The sequence below is a fragment of the Coenobita brevimanus genome, chromosome 99 (assembly GCF_032717465.1).
Source record: "Coenobita brevimanus isolate Jiangsu-jjx chromosome 99, ASM3271746v2, whole genome shotgun sequence".
Lineage (NCBI taxonomy): Eukaryota > Metazoa > Arthropoda > Malacostraca > Decapoda > Coenobitidae > Coenobita > Coenobita brevimanus.
In genome coordinates, this window is record NC_137052.1 from 2,377,402 (window position 1) to 2,403,053 (window position 25,652).

General features: G+C 39.9%; 1 protein-coding gene across 1 annotated transcript; it reads left to right on the forward strand.

Moving 5' to 3' along the window:
* The first annotated feature begins 506 nt into the window (after window positions 1–506).
* Window positions 507–25,652, forward strand: TM9SF2 (transmembrane 9 superfamily protein member 2). Its single transcript, XM_080283924.1, has 15 exons — window positions 507–758; window positions 6,343–6,410; window positions 9,912–10,008; window positions 10,773–10,908; window positions 11,207–11,328; window positions 11,804–11,927; window positions 12,903–13,048; window positions 14,441–14,620; window positions 15,274–15,418; window positions 17,651–17,828; window positions 19,111–19,270; window positions 19,796–20,059; window positions 21,412–21,583; window positions 23,711–23,831; window positions 24,667–25,652. Exons 1-14 carry the CDS (start codon window positions 612–614, stop codon window positions 23,776–23,778), a joined length of 2,007 nt encoding a protein of 668 aa, XP_080140050.1. The 5' UTR covers window positions 507–611; the 3' UTR covers window positions 23,779–23,831; window positions 24,667–25,652.

A 25,652-nucleotide genomic window follows, 5' to 3' on the forward strand; every position in this document is an offset into this window, starting at 1 on the left:
AAATAAAATTTACTCCGAGTTTTGTTGACGTGTGGCCTGTTCATCGAAACATTTGATGATGTTTCATGTGAAAAACATAAGAACCTATGTGTTGAGAACTTTATTGTACATTATCCTCTTTTACATATTAAGATTAATGTTATAATAAAAAATTCATAAAGCACTTTTTTAAGCCACATAATAATGGGCTTGTCCGATAATAAAGTCGAAGGCACATCTGTGAGAATCGGACACATAGCCGACGTTGCGTATGTTTTTCTTTACATTTTTACCAGGTAAAGGTGACTACAATAAAACAATTAGTATAAGAAATTGAATTCTCTTTATTCACAAAATCAAAGTCTAGCTAGTATTTCATTCTATACTAGGTTCTATTGTGGTTAACGTTTAAGGAAAAGTAGGAGAAATGGAAACGTTAAAAAGAATTTGTCATACTGGTTGGCAACAATGGTACGGAGTGGCTACCCAGCATGCCTCAGTATACGTGTCAGCGATAACACCCGCTCGTAACCTCGTGTTCTCGGCCGCTGCTAGATCCTAAAATTGAAGAAAAGAGCTCAGTATTGCATTAATGTCTACCTAGGGCCCCTCAGGAACATACTACTAGCGATATGGATGCAATCAAGCCGTCGGGAATGATTCTGAGAGCACTACTACTACTGGCACAGCTGATTGTTTTCACTGGAGCATTCTATCTCCCCGGCTTAGCGCCTGTCAATTATTGCGAAAAGGGATCGAATGATGCCACTAAATGTCAGGTGGGTATTGTACATCACAGCTGCAGTGTTATTTCAGTCAGGTTATAGGATTTATGAAGTGAATCGTCCCAGACCCGAACAGTTAATACGTGGCGTAGCCGAGCGTTCAGTTCATCTGACGGTAACGGCAGTCAGAAAGTACAGTTACATGAACTTGAGAATCTTCATGTCTAAGTTATAATTTGCAAAGGTTGGCAGTAGGTCGTATTAAGTGGCATGTACCACCTGTATTATAACCTTATTATGAGGACAGTGTGATAAGTTTTCTTAATTAGCATACTAAGTTATTTTGAAAGGCTAGTTCTTTACCAAACGGGCAGGTTGATTCCACCCATATTATAACAAACAAACTATCTCAAGGCTAGTACTTTTGGTACATACGGTATGCAACACACAGTTAACTGTTGAATTGTGACAGCAAGAAGTAATTGGAAAAATACAAAGTACCGTATAACTATTTGGGAGTATTAAAGGAAGCGGAGATCGCCCGCAGCAGTGTTTACCATTAATCTCCAACTGGCTGTGTTGTTTACTAATCATTGTTACTACTGGACGCATCAGTGTATCCTGTGTCAGAGCTATGGGAAAATTAATGATTTAAGCCAACCAAACCTAACTACACCTACATTTAACAACCAGCTTTCAAATTAAAGAATGCTTGTTAGGCCAGCTACTTGTAGATGTCAGCAGAATATTTACGCATTATAAATCCTCATTTATAGCTTTCAGAGGAAAGTTTATAAAATTGCCCAGTAGCTGTGGTAATCTAGGAGTAATAACAAGTATCCTGTGAAAGACTCATTTCAATAGAAAACCTGGAAAGGCCGTGCCCGTTTGGTAATTAATTATTATTACCGGTATTTTCAGTCATCAGAGTCATAGGGGCATTACTGGTTCATACTGACATCATTATTAGCTTTAGTAATGTCGACAGCTTGAGCCACAAACTATAATAAACCATGAAGGAGTACCGGTATAGCTATCAGTTGGCTATATTCCTCTTGTAAGTGGTAAATTATTTCTTTTACACCAGACTCCCTAAAACATTTAAATTGTCATTATCCTTTGGCTATTATTGTGGTATGTTTGACTTGAGAATCCAGTGCATTTGGTACAGATATCAATCTAACCCTATCTAGTCTCATTACCTAGGGCTGGTATGGCAGCCTCCATATGAGTTGCAGCTTCCAATGTAGATAAGCATGAGTATTCTCAATAGTTCATTTATGCTCCCAACATGCTTGCCTGCATCACTGTTATCATTGAGCTCATACTGTATGATCTTGTCTGAAGTTTTTTTTCAGTCTGCCTCTTGCAGCTCTACCTTTAATGTTCAATACTTCTAGCATTTTTAACACTTTTTGGCCCTAACCTTAGCATTTGTCAGTCATAACCCCAGTATTATTTAACCCTGACCTTAGAAATCTTTCATCATAACAGTGATACTCCTTGGCCCTAAACTAAGCATTCATCATTTATAATCTTGACACTCTTTGGCCCTTACCTTAGCATTCATTAGGCCTAGTCATAACCTTGGCTTTCTTCAGCCCAGCCCTTAGCCTTCTTCGACTGGAACCTTATCATTCTTCATTCTTAACCTTGGCACCATTTAGCTTGATCCAAATAATTCTTCATATGTAACCTGGGTATTCTTGAGCCTTGACCATAGCATTCTTCATTGTTAACCTTGGCTCTCTTTTACCATACCCTTAGCATTCTTGCTGCCCCACAGGTTATCTTTCTGTATCCCCCTCCTACTTTATCTTTTTACTTTTTTTTTTTTTTTTTTTTTTTTTTTAATAGTGATATGTACATGAAATGTGCTGAGCCTGTTTGCTGCAGGAGGGAATTCATTGAAAATCCTTCTATGAGGATAGTGTAGTAGCTAGTGCATGTGTGAGTAGGTGGGAAGGAAAACCAGTGATAATTTTATTATTAATGTATCGGTACTTATATACCATATCATGGATGTATTCCATCACATATTTATAGAAGAGCTATTGCTTAGACTTGCATAGCTAAACCAATGGGTGAGCAACCCAGCATTCATGTTAATGTTGGTTGGTTGTGTGAAATCCTGAAAATTTACTGGTAATTTTTCTTAGCCTTGGGATTACTGTTTGAACTGGAGGATTTAAGATATAGCCCTCATTAATTTCTTCACCACCAAAGATTTGACCTAAGCTGTATATTGTCTGAAGGTAGCAGGCTTGAAGTAAACAGGTGGCTCACCAGTTAAATGGGTTAAGTACCGGTACTGTACTTCTCCAAATATAGCGAATTAGAGCCATCAGGTTTAGCTGATTTTCTTTCCTGACATCTCCTTTACATTATTTCAGTTAGATTCTTGCTCATGTACTAGCCTAGTTATTCTTTTTCTCCAGATTCCTTTTGTAAATACCTCTGTAGTTGTAACAGGTCATGTCCATCAGTTTAAGCCAACATTTTTCCCTGATACATGCTTTGATTTTATGGTCATAAAGAGTCTCATGAAATTTTTTAGCTACTCTTCCTGTGTGATATATTCTGTACATCACACCTCAGTATCCGCATTTATGTTGTTGATGTAAACAGTGTTGATATTAAAACAGTATGAAGACTATGGAAGAGATTGTTAAGGTGTAATAGGCAAAATGTATCGCTAAGGAAGATGTGCTACAAAACCTCCTGTGCCACATAGGATACTACATCCCTCTATCCTCTCTAAGTTATTGATGAAAACCACATTGATAATAAAATGGTACAGTATATAGCAAATAGTTCGGTATACAAGGAATTGGTAAGGTGGGTTATTCTATTGTGTGGAACGTTACATTTGGAGACAAGTTATTGGACTACTCTCAGTTATATCTGCAAAAGTATGCATTATAAGCAATTGGTTTTTGCAAGCTATATAACCAACACTTCACCCTCTATCTTACCACAGTTGGATTGTTTATACGTTTTAATTTGGATGTTAAATAGATTTTTAAAAGCTGCGTGATGAACGTTACTGTGATGCTACCGTCTCATGTAGTTGACATACGGTAAGTAATTTCAATAAGTTTGTGATTTGAGTGGTTCAGTCAGGGAGTGCTTCATATCAGTAATACGGTATGTCAGTAGATAAGGATCATAACCATACCCAGGAAATTTGATTATTGCTAATACCGGTAAGTATTGTGCTGTTAAGGAAAAGTTGGCTGTCAGACATGTTACCGAAAAAGTGAGAAACACTTGTGTGATTTTTATTGAAATATGATTATGCAATCAACTCTTATTATGGTTACAGTAATTGTAAGTATCACAAACATAAACAAAACATGTACTGATGTTAAATTTCCATAATAAACTAACCAGAAAGTGGTTGGTGGGGGCGCTTACCTTCCACTCACTCGATGTAGTGCTGCTCTCAGGTGCCTGCCCTTTCCTTTCTTCCTTCCTTCTTTCCATCCATACTCTTTTGTCTTTACTTCCTTCATTCCTCTTCCATCTGCATATGACTCTGCACTGAATGACAAGCCAAATGGTTTCCTGTACACCAGGAAACCATTTAGTATGCTGGGTGGTAACCATATAACCAAATTATGGCTCCTGGTGGTTTAGTGGGCAGTTAAGGTGCTCCAGTCGGAATGAGCCTGTGCAGGTTTATATCCAAGGGATGTTTTGGGTTTATTGTTCACGTAATGCCACTTGGGGATGAGTGAGGCTGGCTACTTTCATCTTAAATGTTGGGACCAACTTGCCTAACCCTGGGCTCCTACGTGCCTCATGGGGCAACACTGGATTAGATGATGAATGAATGAATGAACTAACCAGCAGACAATTCCTGTTTAGGTGACATCAACATGACATCAAGATAGACTACTGGTAGTTGATCGAGGAGGGAAAAGTCACCCCTTTGAATGTATGTACTGTACCGTACCATTCTTGATTCTTGAGGAGTTGGCAAAGCCTGCACAACTATATCCTCTGCTATTTCATCTCAGTCTGGGTTGTCAGAGAAATGAAAATGAGTATGACCCACTCTGTTGATGTCCCTCTTTCTGTGGTAATTAACTTTGATCATGCCCTCTTCAGGCATTGACTGAGTGACTGTGGTTCATAATGTTTAGACAACTTCTTGGTTGTGTAACTAACCAGTTCAGCAGTGAGCATTAATAAGGGGACAGGGTAGTCTGCCACCAGAGGGGAGGTTAATCGCACATATCCACCCCTGAACTCCTCCTTCTTACTCCACATAAAACCACCGATTTGTTAGGCAGATGGATCGGAGCTCTGAAGCTTCTCTTTTTCTCACATCTTGCCACATGTTACATAGTATTTTGCTGTTATGTGTATTATTACGAGTATACATCCACCTTCAGCTCAGTGAGAAATACAGTATTTAGGCTGTGGCAGATTTCAGTAGAATAACCCAGCTGTATAGAATTTTATTCCAAATATTTTTTTTGTCTTCTACATGATTTACTAAAACCTAATTAACACTGACAAGTATATGACTACTAGATGTAAAAGCCCCACTCCTGCCATGTCATGTGGGGAGCCACATATCCACCCATTCACATATCCACCTGCTCACTCAACCCAGTCAGTACTCACCCCAGCCACTGTGTGACCCACCAAGCACACTGATCTTGGCCATCCACCCTGCCCACCCACAGATGCCACCCACCAAACTCATCTGACGATGCCACCCAACACATCAGCCCACCCTGAACCCACTCACCCATCCAACCACCCACACAAAGCATCCCGGCCACACAATCTTCTCAGCCACCCTGGCGACCCACACATTCCAATGACCCATCTTACCCACCCTCCCCACGCACCCTGCTCACCCAACAATGCCATCCATGACATCAACTCATCTATCCATCCCACTGTACCCACCCAGCTCACCCTGCATTCAGTGTAACTGCAGTGATTTCTTGTTTAAAGCTATGTGTGAGAAACGTCACGTCTTTTTCCGGTAACGTTCCTCACGCTATGCGTGTAACGTGTATGACGGAGCATATGGCTTACCAGAGTCTTGTACAAGATATCACAGGGCTACATTAGTAAGGTACAAGGATGCCTATTAAGAATATAAAGCTATGCTAGTTTTCTGCTGTGTATGGGAAAAATGTAAGAAAAAAGTCACACATTTCTCCAGCAGTACTTCCACTTGAAGGTTGTGTGACGGTTTGACTGCAGAGTATATGTAAACAGCTGTAGATGCTATTTCAGTAAAAACCAACAACAGCATTTGAAACAGGTACATACTCGGGTCAATGATGATAAGAAAATCACTAATTTCTGCATGGATTTTTCTTCAGTGACATGGTACGACATTTTTTAATGCCTCACTCCCCGTAGACAGTTTAGAAACTTTTTCTGTCAATAATCATAAAATTTAGTGTTTAAGCTTTAAAGTGGTATATAAATTTTATATTTTTGATCAGTTCTGAGGCTGACTGTAAAGATTGACATTTTCATGGAATGACCCAGTTGTTATAAGCAAAATACAGTATATTGCTAAGTTAGAGGTGACTGCCTCGTGTGTTGCATAGAATACAGCTGTTAGATCTGTCCAGCTTTACTAACTGGATGTTTTTTCTTTCAGAGTCAGATACCACTCTTTGTGAATCGGCTGAATTCTGAGGAGTCGGTAATTCCATACGAGTACACCTAGTAAGTTCATTTTAATCAGTTCGGTATGCATTTTTAACCCTTCCTGCACAGCAGAATGGTCAAACATTTTTTATTTCCTGTCATACTTGTTTATTATGTCAGATTGGGAATTTACCTTTCCCATCACAGTCTCAGAATATAATAATAAATCTTATGGTAGGCCTTGGCAGTGTGATGATTACATACTTTGTAATCTAGACGAGCCTGGGACCACAACATTGATACCAGTTACATTTCTTCTGTGTACTACTGTTTTTTATACTGTATCACCTTAGTTGATATACAGTAATCCCTTCACTATCCAATGTAATAGAGCCAAAGGCATGTCCGGAAAGTGGTCCCGTCCGGAAGGTGGGCCCCATCCTCCTGGACTTGTACTTATGGACCCTGACCTAGCCTGACTCAGAAAAACACCTATACAGCTCCCTACTGGACATGCATAGCACCTATTTAAACCTATTTAAGACCCTATTCACACCAATAATGGACATAAAGCATGAAATAAATGAAAAGGAACCAAAGAATGAGGAATTAGAAGTGACTGTACCTCAGCCAGGGTACTTACAGCACATCTGTGGCTGCCTTCTCTAAGGCTTTGACAGTGGTGAAAATGCTCTTGAAGCACATACAGTAGTCCAGTGGTGTGCTGCACTTAATTCTTTGCACTGTGAGTTATAATTGTTTAACACTGCACTTTGTTCTTAACTGCACCACACCAGTTTCAACCGCCAATTTGCACTCCACAGTTAATCCTTTGCACTCTAAATTCTAATTTCTTAACACTGCACAACACTGTAAAGTCCCGTGTGATCTAGTGGCGAGGTATCGCAGTTTATTCACTGTTTATTCACAAAAAATGAGCACGTGTGGCATCCATTGTAATAAACATCCACTCGTGGTAGCAGTTAGGCAGTAACTGGTGGAGGGGACAGCAGGGTTGCCAGATCGGATCTCGGCCACTTTACCAAACCCCTCAATTTTCATTACCAAATTTAACTTTTCATTACAAAATTCTTAAAGCTAGCATTTATTCTTCACTAATTATATATACAAGTGGAAATAATTAACAGCATGTTGATTATATTCACGCTACGGTACGTAGGCTAGCAGATTAATCAGAGAGAGCAAACAATCCACCATCTCCATCCTGTGTATTCTCATACATATGAAAAATCCATTTAATGCATTATTCTGATTCATTACCAAACAAATTTTTCATTACCAGATTGGCCCACATTTGGTAATGAAAAATATCAAATGGCAACCCTGATAGGGGAGGGGGGAGGAAGGAAAGGGTGAAGGGGCCATGGTGTAAACAGTTGTTTGGCACTTCTTGGCAATTTCAAATTCTATCTATCTATCTATTGTCAGACGCCTCAATCCCGTTTGGGGTGGCCACAAACAAATCGCCTCCACGTCACCCTGTCCCCCACCATTTCACTGCCCTGCTCGCAACTCACACCCCTCTCTCTCATATACCTCTCCACCCCATCCCTCCATCTCATCCTCGGCCTCCCCTTCCCTCTTCTCCCCCCCACCTCACTCACATACACTCTCTTCGTCAGTCTTTCACCCTCCATCCTCTCCACATAGCCAAACCACCTCAGTGTGTTCCTCATAACGCTTCCTATCACATCCACATCCACACCACAACGCTCCTTTATATCCTCATTTGTCAGCCTGTTTCTCCATGTGACTCCACAGGCTCCTCTTAAATAACTCATTTCCACTGCTCTCACTCTTGACTTGTGTCCTTCCAACAACGTCCAAGCTTCACTTCCATACGTTAGAGTTGGTATCACAATACTGTCATGTAGTAACTTTTTCACTTCCATGCCCACTTCCCTGTTTCTTATCACTGCTTTCAAAGAACCAGCAACCTTTCTTCCCTGCTGTACCCTTTCAAGCACTTCACCCTCCAAACCTCCATCCTTACTTATCACACTACCCAAGTACGGTACTTAAACGTACTCACATTTTCCAATTCCTCGCCATCCAACCTCACTGTATATTCACTGTATGGGTGGGAAAAAATTCAGATTTTGGGGGGATTTTTTTTCTTTTTTTGGCCATTTTTGGGTTCCGAAGGTCCAGGGCCACAAAGTCCGGAAAGTTGGTGTCTAGATAGTACGGGGATTACTGTATTTTGACGAAAAAAAAATTAAATCATCCTTTTTGTGGTGCAGTGTATGTCATAATATACTTTACTGGTACTTCATTTTACTCCATGTACTTTTCCTGGAGTTGCTTAACAATATAAACAGATTTAATTGCAATAATAAATCCAAGCTGCCTATTATACCCGTATAAATTCTTGCTTATCTGTGTATCATGTACACAGTCTTCTCCTGTCACGGTTCTTGAATTCGGCTTTTTAATTTATTTATGTATTTATTTATTTATATTTTTTGGGAACAATTTACTGGCTCCTGGCCTTTGTTCCTTCTTCTTTGCAGTAAAAAAAAAAAAAAATCGATTCACTGACTGTAGACTTTTGTATTTACTGTATATTTTGCCTAACTTTATGCAGTTTTATTCATACACTTCCTGAGCATAAAACCATGCTGCATGTGTACAGTGTATATACTCTTAAAAGTTTATCAAGCACTCATTCTACTGGCGTCACTCCATAATCCATTGTCTTCAGTATCTCTTATTACTTCGTGTTAAGGTGTCATCCATAATCCATATACTGTACTGTAGCTTCTGAATAACATTTTCTTAACCTTTTTCACCATGATGCTATTTGTATTATCTGGCTATTTTTTAAAGTGCCTGAGTGATAACTGGTGATAGGATGAGAAAGTCTCAGCCAACCCCTTCATTATCACATTGTGATAATAAGCCTGTCACACCAGATATTACCTTAGTTTTCATTTTAACTCATTCAGTTCGGTAAAGCATTTTTCATTATATTCTTGCTCTCCCCTGATGAGGTTATTCATGTGAGGATAGACTATTTGCCTTTGGTGGGGTTACTTATAGCCTCCAGTAATCCCTTTAATACAAAATTCCTCCCAGATGCTGAGTAAAATCATCAGCTAGCAGCCATAATTAACTTAGGTTGGAAGGGAAGGGCCTGTTGTAGTGAAGGGGTTAATCAGACGTTTGGTATATTTCTAACTGTTCCATTGGCCATATTTTTTTAGGTGTTTTACTTTTGCACTAGGCATTATATGACCACAGTGTGGAAAAATTTTATAAGTTAATGCGGATCTATATAAAACACTTGTGTGTCAACATTTGTTGGTTGGTTCATATAACATTGTAAAGAAGTAAAAATAGCAGGTGTATTTTACAGTGTTGTATTTTATAGGTGGGGTGCAGCATTGTGTTAAATGTTCCATTGAGCTTTGAGTAAAGTGCTGAGACATCTGTCATAGGATTTTACTGTACACTCATTGTGTGCACAGGTATACCACAATTCGTTCAGTTTGTGTTGTTATTGGTTTCAGTAGTTATTAATGTAAGTTGTTAGTAGAAACTGTCTTTTGCTTACAGCTTTGACTTCTGTCAAGCAGATGATAAGTCTGAAACAGTTGTTGAAAACTTAGGCCAAGTGGTCTTTGGAGAGCGTATTCAGCCGTCACCTTACCAGGTAAGTAGATAAACTTTATTGCACTTATTTGCAAACAGTACCTTGCAAACAGTCACATGGCAATAAGGAAATTAACATGCCCACTTCATGTTTCAGTTTTTGATAAACTGTATCCTGCACTTCTACCTCCTCCTCCTCCTCCTCCTCCTCCTTATCATCATCATCATCAGCAGCAGCAGCAGCAGAAGCAGCATCATTATTGTCATCAATCATCATTATCATTAGTCATTGTCGTCATCATCATCATCATCGTCATTGTCAGTCATCTTCAGTGTTTTAATCAGTTTCCAATGCACAGTATGTGCAAGGATGGTAGATTTTTAATTATTGTTATTATTTTTTTTCCCCAGTGATGAGTTAGAAGAGTTTCATATACTGTACTCTCCTGTCACTCCCCTCTAGTGTTATAGGAAATGCAAGGCTGCTCACAATACATGGCAGTCCTCATTATAGGTAGCCCTCCCCCCCTTTTTTTTTTAAGTCCTTGGAAAGTTTTGAAAATATTGCCTGTTAAATTTTCGTTGTTACCTTAAAGCTGATTTATCAGTTTCACCTGATATACTGTAACAGTTATTTATAAAAAGTTGCAATATTTTTTAGGACATCCTTGGCATATAATGAATAGCTACTGTCAGTTTTGCCGCTGATGTCTCTTTTGTTGATATTGTTGATCAGGAGTTTTCAAGGAGGTGTTGTGCATTAAGTATTTACATTGATGTTAGTATAATAGTTGTACTCACTTCAGTTATGCTTGTTGATTTCAGCTTGAGTTCAAGCAAAATGTGAAGTGTGCGAAGGTATGTGAAAAGACATACAAGCCCGGCTCAAAGGAAGCCAAACAGAATCTCAGTGAACTAAAGAGAGCCATGAACCTTAACTACTACCACCACTGGATAGTTGGTGAGTTCTTGGTGATTATTTTGTTGTTCAGCTTGTTGTTGCTGTGCTCCCAGGTGCATCAAGACATAAGCCATTGAACTGCAGATATGGTATACCACAACTTTAGCTAAGCACAGATACAGCACCCAAACAGTCTGCTATGCCTTCACTGTAATGCTACAAAATAAATAGTTGAGGAAAAGGTGTTGGAAATCTCCAAAGCCACTTAGAATACAGACCTGACTGCATTTGATGTTACTTAGGCAATCTAATTGGCTGTTGTGTTGCAGCAATGTGTAACTTGTTATTACCTCAACAGACAACATGCCTGTCACCTGGTGCTACAGAGTGGAGGGTGGTAGTGTGTTCTGTGCCACAGGCTTCCCTGTCGGCTGCTTTGTTGACTCTGCTCGCCGACCTAAGGATGCGTGTGTAATGGATGTAAGTAAGGTTTTCTGTATTGTACAGTGTGTAACTGTATTATGAGCCTTAATATCAGCATGCTTCATCCGTAAATAAATAAATATCCCAGGTGAAATGTTTTGTTAGCTATTGTAGAGCATTAAATAGACAGATAGTTAATTGTGCTGCAGGATACTTAATTGTTCATTGGCTGGTAGATATTTGTACCATTCCACATAAGATATTTAGATAGACAGTGGCTAGCTGAAGGGGGTAAGTTAGATATTGGTAAGTGTTATAGCATACATAAGGTAGTAAAAAGAGAGGTTGATAAGTGTTCTCACACATGTAAACTGATTAGTAAGGCAGGTTAATAAGTGTTCTAACATAAGGCAGTAAATAAGACTGACAGATAAGTGTTCTAGCATTTGTTAAACAGGACACAGTGATTAATGTCGTGTGTGATTTATAACTGTCCACTAAGTTTCCCCCACCCCTTCCCCCCAATAAATAGAAGCGGTACAAGGAAAGAAACACATACTATCTCTTCAACCATGTGGACCTGAATGTCACTTACCATAGTGGCGCTGGAGAGGACTGGGGCTCATCTATCCAGGGAGATGGGGGACGCATTCTTTGTAAGTGGTATTTCACCTTGCTGTTCCTGAATGCATTTTCCCTTAGTAATCCCTCTGTCTTTATCATTAGAGCTACAGTAATTCATCATTTAACACTGTGGATATGTTCTTAAAGACTGTAACATTAAGTGAAAGCCGTTTTACCTTGTAAACTACAACATGCCTCGAGATGTTTCCATAAGAATCGCAACATATGTCTTGGAAGTTGGGCTGAAAATTTGAACTTTGCATTGTTTTGGTACGTTTTACAGATAAACTAGAGCAGATATTGACGTGAAGTTTGCATACTCATGTTTCATCATGCCCTTTTCCATCCCATAGCTGTAAAATTGTTCTTTGATTAAATAGGTATACCAGCTACACTATGTGCATTTTGTCCCTGAAAATTTTTTTGGTAGCTCAGGGAGTGTAACAGCTAAACTAGGGCACATATGAGCCTAAAAATTGATACCTCATCAGATTCTCAGTCAACCACTGTGACCAAAAAGCTTCCTCCCCCCTCTCCCCCACACACACACCAGGGGCACATCATATTTTATCTGTGCTTCAGTGTGGGCTTAGAAGGTTATGATCTTGCATAAAGGATTATCTTCTCAGACATTAAAAAAAAAAGTGATTCAAGACAGCAAATAAGTATCAGTTTGCACCTGATTTCATCAAATCCATTAGCAGTTAGTGAATTAAGTGGTAAAAAATATTACGGTAGTGTATCAACCCTGGCTGTTCATAGCATATTCTAGCAACATGATTAATGACAGTGGCAGTTGCAGACAGTCTTTGTTGTAAGTAAAGGATAGATGTGTAAAGTATCAACTTTAGCACATAGTTGTTACTGTACATCAAGGATAATTGGCAAATAAACTTGGTAGATAGAAACAGAACTTTTTAATACTGTTGACAATTTTTTAGTAATATAATGAGAACTCCCTGTATTGTTGTGGTGAGACATTTCACTGACGACCAAATTCCTTACAGCCGTGCGTGTGACTCCAAGGAGCATCAAGCATCCACCTGGCGCACTGAATGAGGAATCTTGTTTAACTAACAATGAAGTACTGGGAATTCCAACTGATTTCAAGGATGAAATTTCCATCACATACACCTACAGTGTTGCTTTTACCGTAAGTTTTATAAGTGTCTTGCTCTTGCAGCCTGCATGGGTATTGAAATGAAATATCCAATCATGTTATGTTTAACTACAGTATGTATACCTGGATGTTCATTAGCTGTTTGTGGAAATTGACAATAATAAACCCATGTTATCAGGCCCATAGCTAGACTTTTCAAAGGGAGGGGGGGGGTGTGTTGTTTTCTGCTGAATCTGGACTTGTATAGCAGTTGGCAGGTCAAAGGTCTGGTGCCTGCATGCAATGGAGGTCTGGGTGTATGCATAAGCTATGTGGAGGAGCAGCCCAAAACTTGAACAACGGAGAGTGTCTCTTTTCGCACTGATAATAAAAGGCAGACTGTGAGAAAGTGAACCTTTAGGTGGGTGGAAGGGTCATCCAATCCTCTCGACCCCCCTCTGGCTGTTTGCCTGGTTATGGTTCAGCTTAAAATACTCTTGTGAATTTTTGAAAGAGTTTTCTTTGCAGGTGTTTTCCCAGAATTGTGTACAGTAGTCCCCCATTTTCCGAAGGGGATATGTTCCAAGACCTGCAGTGGATGCCTGAAACCGCAGATGGTACCGAATCGTACATATACACAAAGGAAGCACTTTATGGCTTATCTGGCATATTCGAATGGCTAGCATTACAACTCTTGTGCTTTAGGGCCATTATTAAGTAAAATAAGGGTTACTCGAACACAGGCACTTCGATATCGCGACAGTCGATCTGATAACCAAGATGAATACCAAGTGACTAACAGGTGGGTAGCATATACAGCATGGATACGCTGGACAAAGGGATGAATCATGTCCCGGGTGGGACGGAGTGGGAGAGGGCAAGATTTCATCACACTACTCAGAATGGCATGCAGTTTAAAACTTAAGAATTGTTTAATTCTGGAACTTTCCATTTAATTTTTTCAGACCATGGGTAACTGAAACTGCAGATAAGGGGGGACCACTGTATTGTAAAATCCAAGAACCCTTGACATGTTCACGTGACTGATTTTTCCATTCTTTGTCAGTTGCTATACTCACGGTTTTTAATTTGCATCCTAGTTTTTTTGTCCATTGCTTTCTATCATTTCTTTCCAACTTTCTGTATAGAAACGGTCAGCTGTAAATTTGTGCCATAATAAATACTATGTAACTGTACCACAGGTGAAATATGAGATGAATATACAGTATGTATCATTCATACCACTTATTTCTTTCTGCAGCATCTTTAGGTATCAATCTGTTAGTGATTTTCAACTTGAGTGATGTTGATATACTAGAATGCTACCAAAAAAATGTTTGAATGTGTTATATTTGATACCCAGGCTTTTTCACCACATCCAAAGGTGGGAAAAGAGATCTTGATGATGATGACGATGATGATACTGATGGTGTTATATATGTGCAGAGGAGTGCTGAGAATATTCGTTGGTCATCACGCTGGGACTACATCCTGGACTCGATGCCTCACACCAACATCCAGTGGTTCAGTATTCTCAACTCCTTGGTCATTGTGCTCTTCCTCTCTGGTATGGTTGCAATGATCATGCTGCGCACACTCCACAAGGACATTGCCCGCTACAATCAGGTGACTATAGTGTGTTTAAGCGGACAAAGATCCCAAATTCCTTTCAGGTGTACTGTAGTCTGATATGGTTGATATGACTTGTAACTATGGAGATGTTCCTACCACATAGTGAAGGCTCATTGAATTTCACATAACCATTGTTGGATTAAAGTGTGGAGCATTATTTTTGTCTCCATTTGTACATGGGAAGTAATATGCACACTCTGCCAGAACTGTATTTCATAACTTTCCTTAGCCTTAGTTCTGTTTGGGATTGAGATTGTATGTTTATATTTCCATCTTCATTCTTCCTGGTCCCTAAAACTTCACAGCCAGATCAGAGTGAACATTAATGTAGGAAAATGGTGCCAGTAGGCTACAAGTATTTTTTTATAATAATTCATATCTGTGGAGACTTGTTGATTTAAGAATTAGCCAAGATCCATAATGAGTACTTCCCCAGTTTCATAATATACTGCTACCAGTCAGAGGGGTGAAACTGGGGAGGATTTGTTTTTTCTCATAAAATTTTATTTTGCACAGTACTCTGCATTATATTATGAATACATCACAGTAGAATTAGCTATGGGTAATCACTGTTGAAGGGAGTAAAGCTTTATTTTTTATTTTCCCCTGCAGTTGACAGTATTGTAATTTTCTGTGTGGGTTACCAGATTGATGCGGGAGAGAATGCTCAGGAGGAATATGGATGGAAGCTTGTCCATGGAGATGTATTCCGTCCCCCTCGCCGTGGCATGCTGCTCTCAGTGTTGGTTGGCTCTGGCACTCAGGTCTTCATTATGACCCTTGTCACTCTATGTAAGTACCCTAGCCTAGTATGTAAAAAACATATAAGGAAGTAGAGGCAAGTTTGAAGATTCATCAGTGTGCACTGTGAAATGGCCCGTACCTCCATTCCCTCACCATTCAAGCCTTTGAAATTAATATTCTTATAAGCATTGTCAACTCAAAACCACCTATCCCACTCCTGGATAGCTATTGTACTCCTAGGTAGGGCCTTGACAAACTGTATGCTTGCTGAGCCTATTTTCAGGGCCCTGGAATCCTTAGTATGATGGCTGTTTGCCTATTCTGTAGGTTACTTACTGTAGCTTCAGTATCATGTGTGAAGAGTCATGACATCTTTTTCCCATCTGAGGCTGGGGTGAGGTGGAGTCTAAGAAACAAGGAAAGAGAAAGGGGGAATAATTAACAGCATACCCAGTGAAATAAAACAGACACTCATTCAGACACCTTTCAAACCCTTGGAATCTTGTCTAAACCTCACATGTCTACTGTAATCGTATGCTTTATTTTGGGTGAGCTTGGGTGTCATTTTTCTTAATAATTGTACTTCACATTATCTGCCATATAGAAGCCTAATCTAAAACTTAACAACCTGTTGAGCCCCCCCCCCTCTTTTTTTTCCCCAATATATACTTCAGGATGGGTATTATTAACTGGAAGGGTTAGATGTAACCTTAAAAATTCCCTTCAGTACAAAAAGCCTTTCCTAAACTCAAGTCATCTAGCCTCATAGAATTAGTCTATCTATTTATCTGTCAGTAGCCTGACACCGTAATCCCCAAAGGGGTGGCCACAGACAATTTGCCTCCATGTTGCCCTGTCCCCCGCCATTTCGCTGCTCTCCCCCCAGTTCACGACCTCTGCTCATATAGCCTACTAAAACAGAAGGCTGGATTTTGTCTTACTTTGGGATGGCATGGTGCGTTTGGGTTCTTTCTCGTTTGCTGTTGGTTAATGAGGCTGGGCTCACTCTGACTTTGGTGTGGCGTGGTGGGTTTGGCATCATTCTCTGTCTTTCTATTGCCAGACGCCTCAGTCCCATAAGGGGTGGCCACAAACAAATCGCCTCTATGTCCCCCTGTCCAATGCCACTGCACTGCCTTGCTCCCAGCTCACACCCTCCTCTCTCATATAGGTCTCCACTCCATCCCTCCATCTCATCCTCAGCCTCCCCCTCCCTCTTCCCCCCTCCACCTCACTTGCATACACTCTCCTCATTAGTCTCTTGCTCTCCAGGCTCTCCACATGGCCAAACTACCTCAGTGTATTTCTCATAACTCTTTCTATCATTCTCACTGTTACTTATTATTCTTAATATGACCATACCTACATTGTACTCCTTGCTGTGAGGTGTTTCAAACAGTGCAGGGTGATTCCTGACTCTGAGGATCAAATCAAAGGAAATTACACTTAAATAAACCTTACTTTAGTTGCAAATATTTACATAACATATCTCAGAATTAGGTTCTTTTATATAATAAACAAGTGCACAGTGTGACACTTCAAACCTATTGAGAATCACTTACAATCCTTCCAACCAGACCAGTCAGACATTCAGCTAATAGTATACTATATAGGAGTACTTACATTGTTGGTTGCTGTGTATAAGTTATATATAAAATCATGGCTCATGTCTTGGAGTATTTTTTACACATTTCTTACACTGGATCACTAAACTAAGAGAGTGGCTGAGAGGAGGTTGGAGATGAAAGAGTCGTGAAGTGCTCCACATAAAGCCATTCTTCATATGCCCTAACAGCCACACCTTTGTTTCCTCCGCTGGCCTATCAAACACCAGGAAAATATCTTTTTCTGGTGACTCAGCCAGATGTGCAGACTGACGGACAAACAAACGGTGACTCAGACAGATATGCAGACTGATGGACAAACAGATGGTGACTCAGACAGACATGCAGACTAACAAAGAGACTCAGACAGACATGCAGAATGACAGACAAACAGATGATGACTGAGCCCTGCCTTCAGGGGGTTAAAAATTATTGTAACAAGTACCATTTTAACCACCTGAGTACAATGGCATCTTTATTTTGTTCTTGTTACCACTGGGTAATTGAATTGAGCTTTAGGGAGACTGCTGATGGTGAATGGATTAATTATATCCATCCCTTTCAGTTTAAAAAATCTCCTGTAAGCCGGACAAAAGAAAAGAGTCTGTTGATTTTACGAATAAGCTTCATCAGATGTAATCAGTGGTTAACATGTTGTATTTATCCTCTGCCACAGTCTTTGCATGCCTTGGGTTCCTGTCTCCGGCCAACCGAGGTGCACTCATGACCTGTGCAATGGTCCTTTATGTGTGTTTAGGCTTCCCTGCTGGCTACGTGTCTGCTCGTCTCTACAAAAGCTTTGGCGGGGAGAAGTGGAAGACCAATGTACTCCTAACCTCCATGCTATGTCCAGGGTTAGTTAAGTGCTACAGTGCTTTGTAATTGTATGACGGTTGTATATCTCCAGAATTTGTTTGAATGGAGAGGAGGGCTGTAAGTGGAAGATGGTTGTTTATATCCATAGTTAGTCACAATGGAAAAGGGGTTGTAAGTATAGGATGGTTTTCTTGGATTAGTTTGAATGGATAGAGGGCAGTAAGTGTAAGTTAGTTGTATGTGACCGTGGTTGGTTAAGTGCAAAAGAGAGTTGTAAGTTTAAGAGTATAGTCTGGCTAGATGAATATAAAAGAGAATTGTAAATGTATGATAGTTGTGTGTGTCCAGGATTAGTTTGAATGCAAAAGGGGGCTGTAAGATGGTTTTATGTGGATTAGTTGAATGTAATTAGGTAATGAATGAATGAATGAAAAAAAAGGCTGGCACTTACCATAAATGTGCCTTTTTTCCCTGTTAACTTACAATGCTGTTTGTGAAGCTGGTTCCCAATTTACATTAGGAGTTGTGTGCAAAGAGTTGTGATACTGTATAACTCATCCCGTAGCTATGAAGACTGCCAGTACCCTTCACAACCATATCAGAGTTGTGCAAGCAGATTGATATGGACTTCTCCTGCTATGAATTTAATTAGAACTCTACGTCCATCATCCAGCCTTTTGCTGCTCCTTCAGGATCTTGGAAATCTAGGGATAGACTGCTCAGTCCAGACATGTATGGCAAGAGTGACCAGTCATTTTTCCCTGAATGACATAATGTGAGCAATGAACCCCCAACCAGCCTGTGGAATGAAACCCTTATGGGTCACAGTTGGTAGGAAGTGTAACTTTGAGTGTGGAAAGAGTGTGTAAATACTTTTTTGGTATACTGGCATGTCTGAGTACATGCTGTTGCTGTTGTTTTCAGACAAGAAGATTTGCACAGACTGAGCAGATAACCAGTATGGATAAAGCCAGCTGACATGACCTGTCAGAAAATACGAATACAGTAACAGATTGTGCTGTTATTTGAAGAAAAAGTTAAACAATTCTAACTCACATTTTTGTATGATAACCATACTTGTCCATCCATCTGTCATCCAGCCCAGTACTATCGCGTCAGGTGTTTAGGAATACATCTATATATGCATCACTTCATAATGATGGCTGAATGTCTTCTGTCTCAGCTGTGTAGTTTGTAATAATCCTTAAATGATTAGAGTAAGTAGCCTAGCCCTGGCTCTTTGTGTTCCTGTTGGACAGTAAAAAATTGGGTGAGAATTGAAAAGAATATGCAGTAATAAAAAGTTGTCCATTTTTTCAGCATTGTGTTTGCATTGTTCTTCATTATGAACCTGATACTGTGGTACAAGGAGTCCAGTGCAGCCATCCCCTTCACCACCCTGCTGGCCCTACTGGCTCTCTGGTTCCTCGTCTCTGTCCCGCTTACCTTTGTTGGCTCATTCTTCGGATACCGGAAGAGAGTGGGTTTCATCCATTTGTGACCATGTTACTAATGTCTTCAAGCCAGTTAATTGTTTTTCAGATCCATCAAGTCACCACCAGATTATTATTATTCAACCTTGGGAAAGACATGTAGTAGTGAAAGGGCAAAGGAAGGTTATATTTAGCCCCTCCAGTTAAAAAAGTCAGCCTAAAGTCAAATACTATCACATGGAAATACAGGAATATAATTTAAAGTTCCACATCATAGTGAGGTACCCAAGAACAGTGCAGTATTTCATATCAGTAACACTGGACTGTATTAAATGTATGAGGGTGGACATTGACAACCCCTTAATTTCTGACAGTTTCTGAAGTATGTGATGATGTTAAAATGTATTTAACCTTTCTGTATCTTTACTAACTACAGTGTGAAATGTGGGATGCAGGCTAATCACAATATAACTTACATGTGTTACATAAATGACTATAAAAAATTTGGATTTAAAGAATAAAAGGAAATAGGTACTGTATCGAGGATGTATTTTCCTTTGTTATGCTCACAGTGCCTGGAGAACCCTGTACGAACCAACCAGATCCCACGACAGATCCCAGAACAGAGCATGTACACACAGCCCCTGCCCGGCATCATCATGGGGGGCGTACTCCCCTTTGGCTGCATCTTCATCCAGCTCTTCTTCATCCTAAACTCCATCTGGTCCGCACAGACTTACTACATGTTTGGTTTCCTCTTCCTGGTGTTCCTCATTCTGGTGGTCACGTGCTCAGAGACCACTGTTCTCCTCTGCTACTTCCACCTTTGTGCTGAGGTTTGTAGTAATATCTTCTTTTGCCTTGCAGCAGTTTCCAGCCTTTGTTGGAAAGTGAAATAAGCCTGATTTGGCACATCAACAATACCATAGCCAAGTTCTGTATCAGGATTCCCAACAAGGAAGAGTGGCACTTTTTTTATTAGGTGTGTTTTGAAGTTTTTGATGAACAGAAGAGTTAACCCCTTCTGTCAAAAGATGTGATTATAATTTTAGTATTGCAGTTAAAGAAAAACGAAATGATTTACCATGCAGCTTTATCCAGCTTAGGAGTAGTCCCCTACAAGTGAGGGAGTTAACAAAAGGTACATCACAGTATAGTAATTAGAGAATTTTAATGACTTATAGCCCTTCTGATGCTTTTTTTTTTTTTTTTTTTTTTTTTCCCTACCACCAGAACATATTGTTCAACTTTAGAATAATCTACTTAAAAGTTAAACAGTTTGCAGCAACTCTTTCAGATTTTTTTTTTTTTTTTTTTTTTTCACTAAAAAATGGGCTTAGGAGAAACTTTTCAGAGTAGAGGGGGCTAACCATTCCACTAACAGTTTAGGTTAAGTTTGGAAAAACTCATTGTTAGGAGGTTAGAAATGATCTCCATTATATTCTGCCATTATGAAAGGTCCCCCAGAGCAAAATAAAACTGTCAAGTGGAAGCAAGAATATAACTGAAAAAATAAAAGACATACTTTAGTTAAAGGAATCAACTCAGTTCTTAAAACAGCAGGGTCTGGAGAGAGCTACTTTAATCTGACAGACTTTTTTTTTTTTTTTTTTTTTTTTTTTTTTTTTTTAACTTGCAGTTACTCTGTGAAGTAAAAGTGTTATTTAGAAAACTAAAATAGCCATAGTAAAATTCAAGTTTTCTGCTGCAAGTAGCAAGAAGGAAAGCATCAGTAGCTTCTTTGATGTTGCCATAGCAGTGCAAAACGCGACTTTCAATAGGGTGCAGCAGCATAAATACAAACGTGATGGAAGACATATAGTGTGTCCTGCCTTGTAGTAACTGGAGCTGACATGGATAGCTCTGTAAGGTGTGGTGGAGGGTTGTAATTAATGATTGGATCACGTAATGTCATCCCCATAAGGGAAAAAATGCCTTATGTCTTATGACATCCTCTTTTGAGACTGTGATCCTTTTTTTTCATCATATGACATATCCCACTGTTTAAAGGCCTGTTACATGATTTCTGTCTTAAACTGATTGAAGTTTATTATAGGAGACTCATTATTTTTTGTAGAGGTAGAGCATCAGTCATGTACAATCAAAACTCAGTCCAAAACAACTTAGAAATTGATTCATTGTATGAAAGAGCATAATTAACTGAAGATAGTCCCTTTCCCCATGACAGGACTATCACTGGTGGTGGCGCAGTTTTCTGACGTCAGGCTTCACTGCATTCTATCTGTTTGTCTACTGTGTCAACTACTTTGTGACCAAGCTGAGCATAGAAGGGGTCATCTCCACCATGCTCTATTTTGGCTACACTGCCATCATGGTCTTCCTCTTCTTCTTGCTCACAGGTAATGGGTTCTTTACATGTTTTTTCTTTGGTTAATTCCATTGATTCTGTGTTGTATTTTTAATTTTATGGTTGCCATCTCCAGATGATTATGTTCAGCATGAGATTTTATTTATTTATTTTTTTGGTAAATACTGAAGGGGCTAGGTATAGTCTTCATTAATACGTTTACTATAAACTGTGTCCTTCCCATCTATCCCTTGCCAGACGTCTTATTCCCGTAAGGGGTGGCCGCAAACAAATCGCCTCCATATCGCCGTCCCCCACCATTTCACTGCCCTGCTTCCAGCTCACACCCCCCTCTCTCATATACCTCTCCACTCCATCCCTCCATCTCATCCTCGGCCTCCCACTCCCCCCCCCCCACCTCACTCACAGACACTCTCTTCGTCAGTGTCTCGCTCTCCATCCTCTCCACGTGGCCAAACCACCTCAATGTGTTTCTCCTAATGTCTCTTTTATTATATTAAAAAAATCTGGAAGTAGCACAAATGAAATTAAAAATGTCACCACCTAGAAGGGTTAAGATTACCATAGAAGGCGGTAGTTTCAGTGCCAACAGTAGTAATTTCAGTAGTGAAGATGTATTGCTACTAATCAGTGTTAAATTTTTGTCACAGTCAGGCAGTTTTTCATCTGGTACTTATTGGAAACAAAATTGTTTTTACATTTTTGGGACAGTTTATCTGAAGGGAGGACAGTAAAAGAACATGAATTAAAATTGCCTCCATATATAATATGATACTGAATTAGATACGAGTTTTTGAGTTAGATGAAAAGGGTTGCAGAGAATCAATAGAAAACTCAGATTAATTTGAGTACAGTATTAGGACACTTTGTGTTTATGTTCACCATCCACACGCACTGCATGGTACTAAGGCTGCAGTGCGTGTGGATGGTGAACTGAATGAATTTTTCTCTTTGAAGGTTGGCTTGAAACAGGGATGTGTCATGTCTCCATGGTTGTTCAATCTGTACATGGATGGTGTAATAATAGAGGTACTAGGTTGGTGGAGTGGAGAGGTATATGAGAGAGGGGGGTGTGAGTTGGGAGCAGGGCAGTGAAATGGTGGGGGACAGGGCGACTTGGAGGCGATTTGTTTGTGACCACCCCAAACGGGATTGAGGCGTCTGGCAATAGATAGATAGAAAGACTAGGTAGGGCAGTGGATGCTGGAGTGGCCCTGTGAGAGAGGGTAGTGTGTGGAAACTCCCTGTACTGTTGTTTGCAGATGATACTGTGTTCTTGAGTGAAGATGAAGGGGAGCTGCAAGGCTTGGTGGATGAGTTTGGGAGAGTGTGTAAGAAACGGAATCTAAAGGTGAATGTAGAGAAGAGTAAAATGATGGTCTTTGAGAGAGGTGAAGTCAGTGAATGTACAGCGAGGTTGGATGGTGAGGAATTGGAAAATGTGAGTACGTTTAAGTACTTGGGTAGTGTGATGAGTAAGGATGGAGGTTTGGAGGGTGAAGTGCTTGAAAGGGCACAGCAGGGAAGAAAGGTTGCTGGTTCTTTGAAGCAGTGATAAGAAACAGGGAAGTGAGCATGGAAGTGAAAAAGTTACTTCATGACAGTATTGTGATACCAACTCTAACGTATGGAAGTGAAGCTTGGACGTTGTTGGAAGGACACAAGTCAAGAGTGAGAGCAGTGGAAATGAGTTATTTAAGAGGAGCCTGTGGAGTCACATGGAGAGACAGGCTGACGAATGAGGATATAAAGGAGCGTTGTGGTGTGGATGTGGATGTGATAGGAAGCGTTATGAGGAACACACTGAGGTGGTTTGGCCATGTGGAGAGGATGGAGGGTGAAAGACTGACGAAGAGAGTGTATGTGAGTGAGGTGGAGGGGGGAAGAGGGAGGGGGAGGCCGAGGATGAGATGGAGGGATGGGGTGGAGAGGTATATGAGAGAGGGGGGGTGTGAGTTGGGAGCAGGGCAGTGAAATGGCAGGGGACAGGGCGACGTGGAGGCGATTTGTTTGTGGCCACCCCAAATGGGATTGAGGCTTCTGGCAATAGATAGATAGATAGATCATCAATGACAATAGGAAAGGTTAACTTCAGCTTAGCTCTTTTGTTTAAAATATTGAAATTTTTGGATCAGAGACTAAACTTGCTCCCTTACAGGAACAATTGGCTTCATGGCCTGCTTCTGGTTTGTTCGCAAGATCTACAGTGTTGTCAAGGTTGACTAAAAAGTAGCCAAGAAGAGTTTAATCCGTTATATGCTTCGCAAGCCCTCCTTGAAGTAAGTATTGTTTTGAGATTAAATTTCAAGCATTTGAATTATGATTTTCAGATTATAAGTTACAGTATCTTCTCTTTGTATGCATATGATTTGTTCCAGAATGTAGCAGCTTTTTCCCGTTTAAATCCATCCATCCATCATCCAATCCTACATTGCCCCATGAGGAGCGTAGGAGCCCGGGGCTAGGCAGTTGGTCCTGACATTTAAGATGAGAGTGACCAGCCTCACTCATCCCTGAGTGGCATTACATGAGCAATCAACCCCAACCACCCCTTGGATATAAACCTTCACTGGCTTAATCCGATGGGAGTGCAATAATTACCCACTAAACCACCAGGCGCCAAAATTTGGTTATATGGTTACCACCCAGCATAGTAAATGGCTTCCTGGTGCACAGGAAACCATTTGGCTTGTCACTCAGTGTAGTCACCCACAGGCTGAAAGAAGTGGAAAGAATGAAGGAAAGAAAGACAGAAGAGGGAGCATAAAGTCACCCGTAGGCAGAAGGACAAGGAAAGAATGAAGGAAAGAAAGACAGAAGAGAATGGAAGGAAAGAAGGATGGAGAGGAAAGGGCAGACACCCGAGAGCAGCACTACATTGAGTGAGTGGATGGTGAGCGCCCCCACCTATCATGAATGATACTGTAAATTGAGGAAACTGACAAATCATCATCAGTAATTATGTAACTTTAATAAGTAGTTTTTCTGTAATTATCATGGATTTAGAAGCAAAAAAGAATATCAGGGAAAGGGAACCTACAATGATTTACTGTACTCTATGAATTACTGTTTGTCATATTAAGCTAATGTACAGTATTACATTGTTCTCCTCAGATATACTTCACTGATGGTCACTGCTTCATGGAGAGTTGCTGAATAAGAATGGGACTGTAATTGAAGATATCCTCAAGGGGGCATTATATGTGAGAGTTTAGAGCTTAATACCAGTATTTAGTATACTTGGTAATTGAGTGGTGGGATTCCATTTTTTTTTTCGGATATTTTCTTTTATTTATTGCTTGGTTTCTCGTAAAACGTTCTACTATTCATCACTAGAATAAGGATATTTTGTACAATATGATAGCCATAAAGAATTATGAAGTGAATAATGTGTACAGTGTATGTACAGTACTTCATTGATGGTTCATAATAGGATGACTGAAAACAGTCAGAACTTGTATATTGTTGGAGTTGTATATTAGTACAGTATATTGCATCTGACCATAGAGGTAAAGTAGCATATGGGAATTTCACAGAGTTCCATAAGTTGTAATAGCCTTCCCTGTTTCTTGGTAGAAGTTCTGTTGGTGTGCCTGATATTTATCAAGATCTGATTGGGCGAGGGCAATAAGGTATGTTCATTGCCAGATTTCTGAAAAAATTAAGATGACTTACTGAGAAAGTAAATGAGATGCTGCTGCTAGGTTTCCAAATCCTCAGGTCCGTGAATATTGTACCTGTGTGACAAAAGTACTGCATTTATAATTATGACAGGCATTGTGAGTACAATATTCCTGATGTAGTCATGCCATTGTCCTTTACAAATGGATTGTTGAACTATGAAACTGTAGTGGTTTACACATTTGCTTATTTATTTAAATTGGTTGAAGACCTAGGCATATGAAGTCAGTTACCACAACTATGTACTTTAAGTAATGAGGAAAACAGAATCATTAGTTGGTGAGGATTTATAATATGAAGATGATCTTCAGTTTTTGTGAAACATAGGCTTTAAGGATTTTCTACATACATAGAAAGAGTGTATGGAAAGAATGTGGACATTTAAAGAATAACAAGTAGTTGCAGCATTGTTCATTATT

What these genes read in the sequence shown, in the direction of transcription:
- TM9SF2 (XM_080283924.1), top strand. Translation starts at nt 612, where the DNA reads ATGGATGCAATCAAGCCGTCGGGAATGATTCTGAGAGCACTACTACTA. An exon ending in TTCAGCCGTCACCTTACCAG is followed by an intron (nt 10,009 to 10,772) that starts GTAAGTAGATAA and finishes TGTTGATTTCAG; the next exon opens with CTTGAGTTCAAGCAAAATGT. An exon ending in AGATGGGGGACGCATTCTTT is followed by an intron (nt 11,928 to 12,902) that starts GTAAGTGGTATT and finishes AATTCCTTACAG; the next exon opens with CCGTGCGTGTGACTCCAAGG.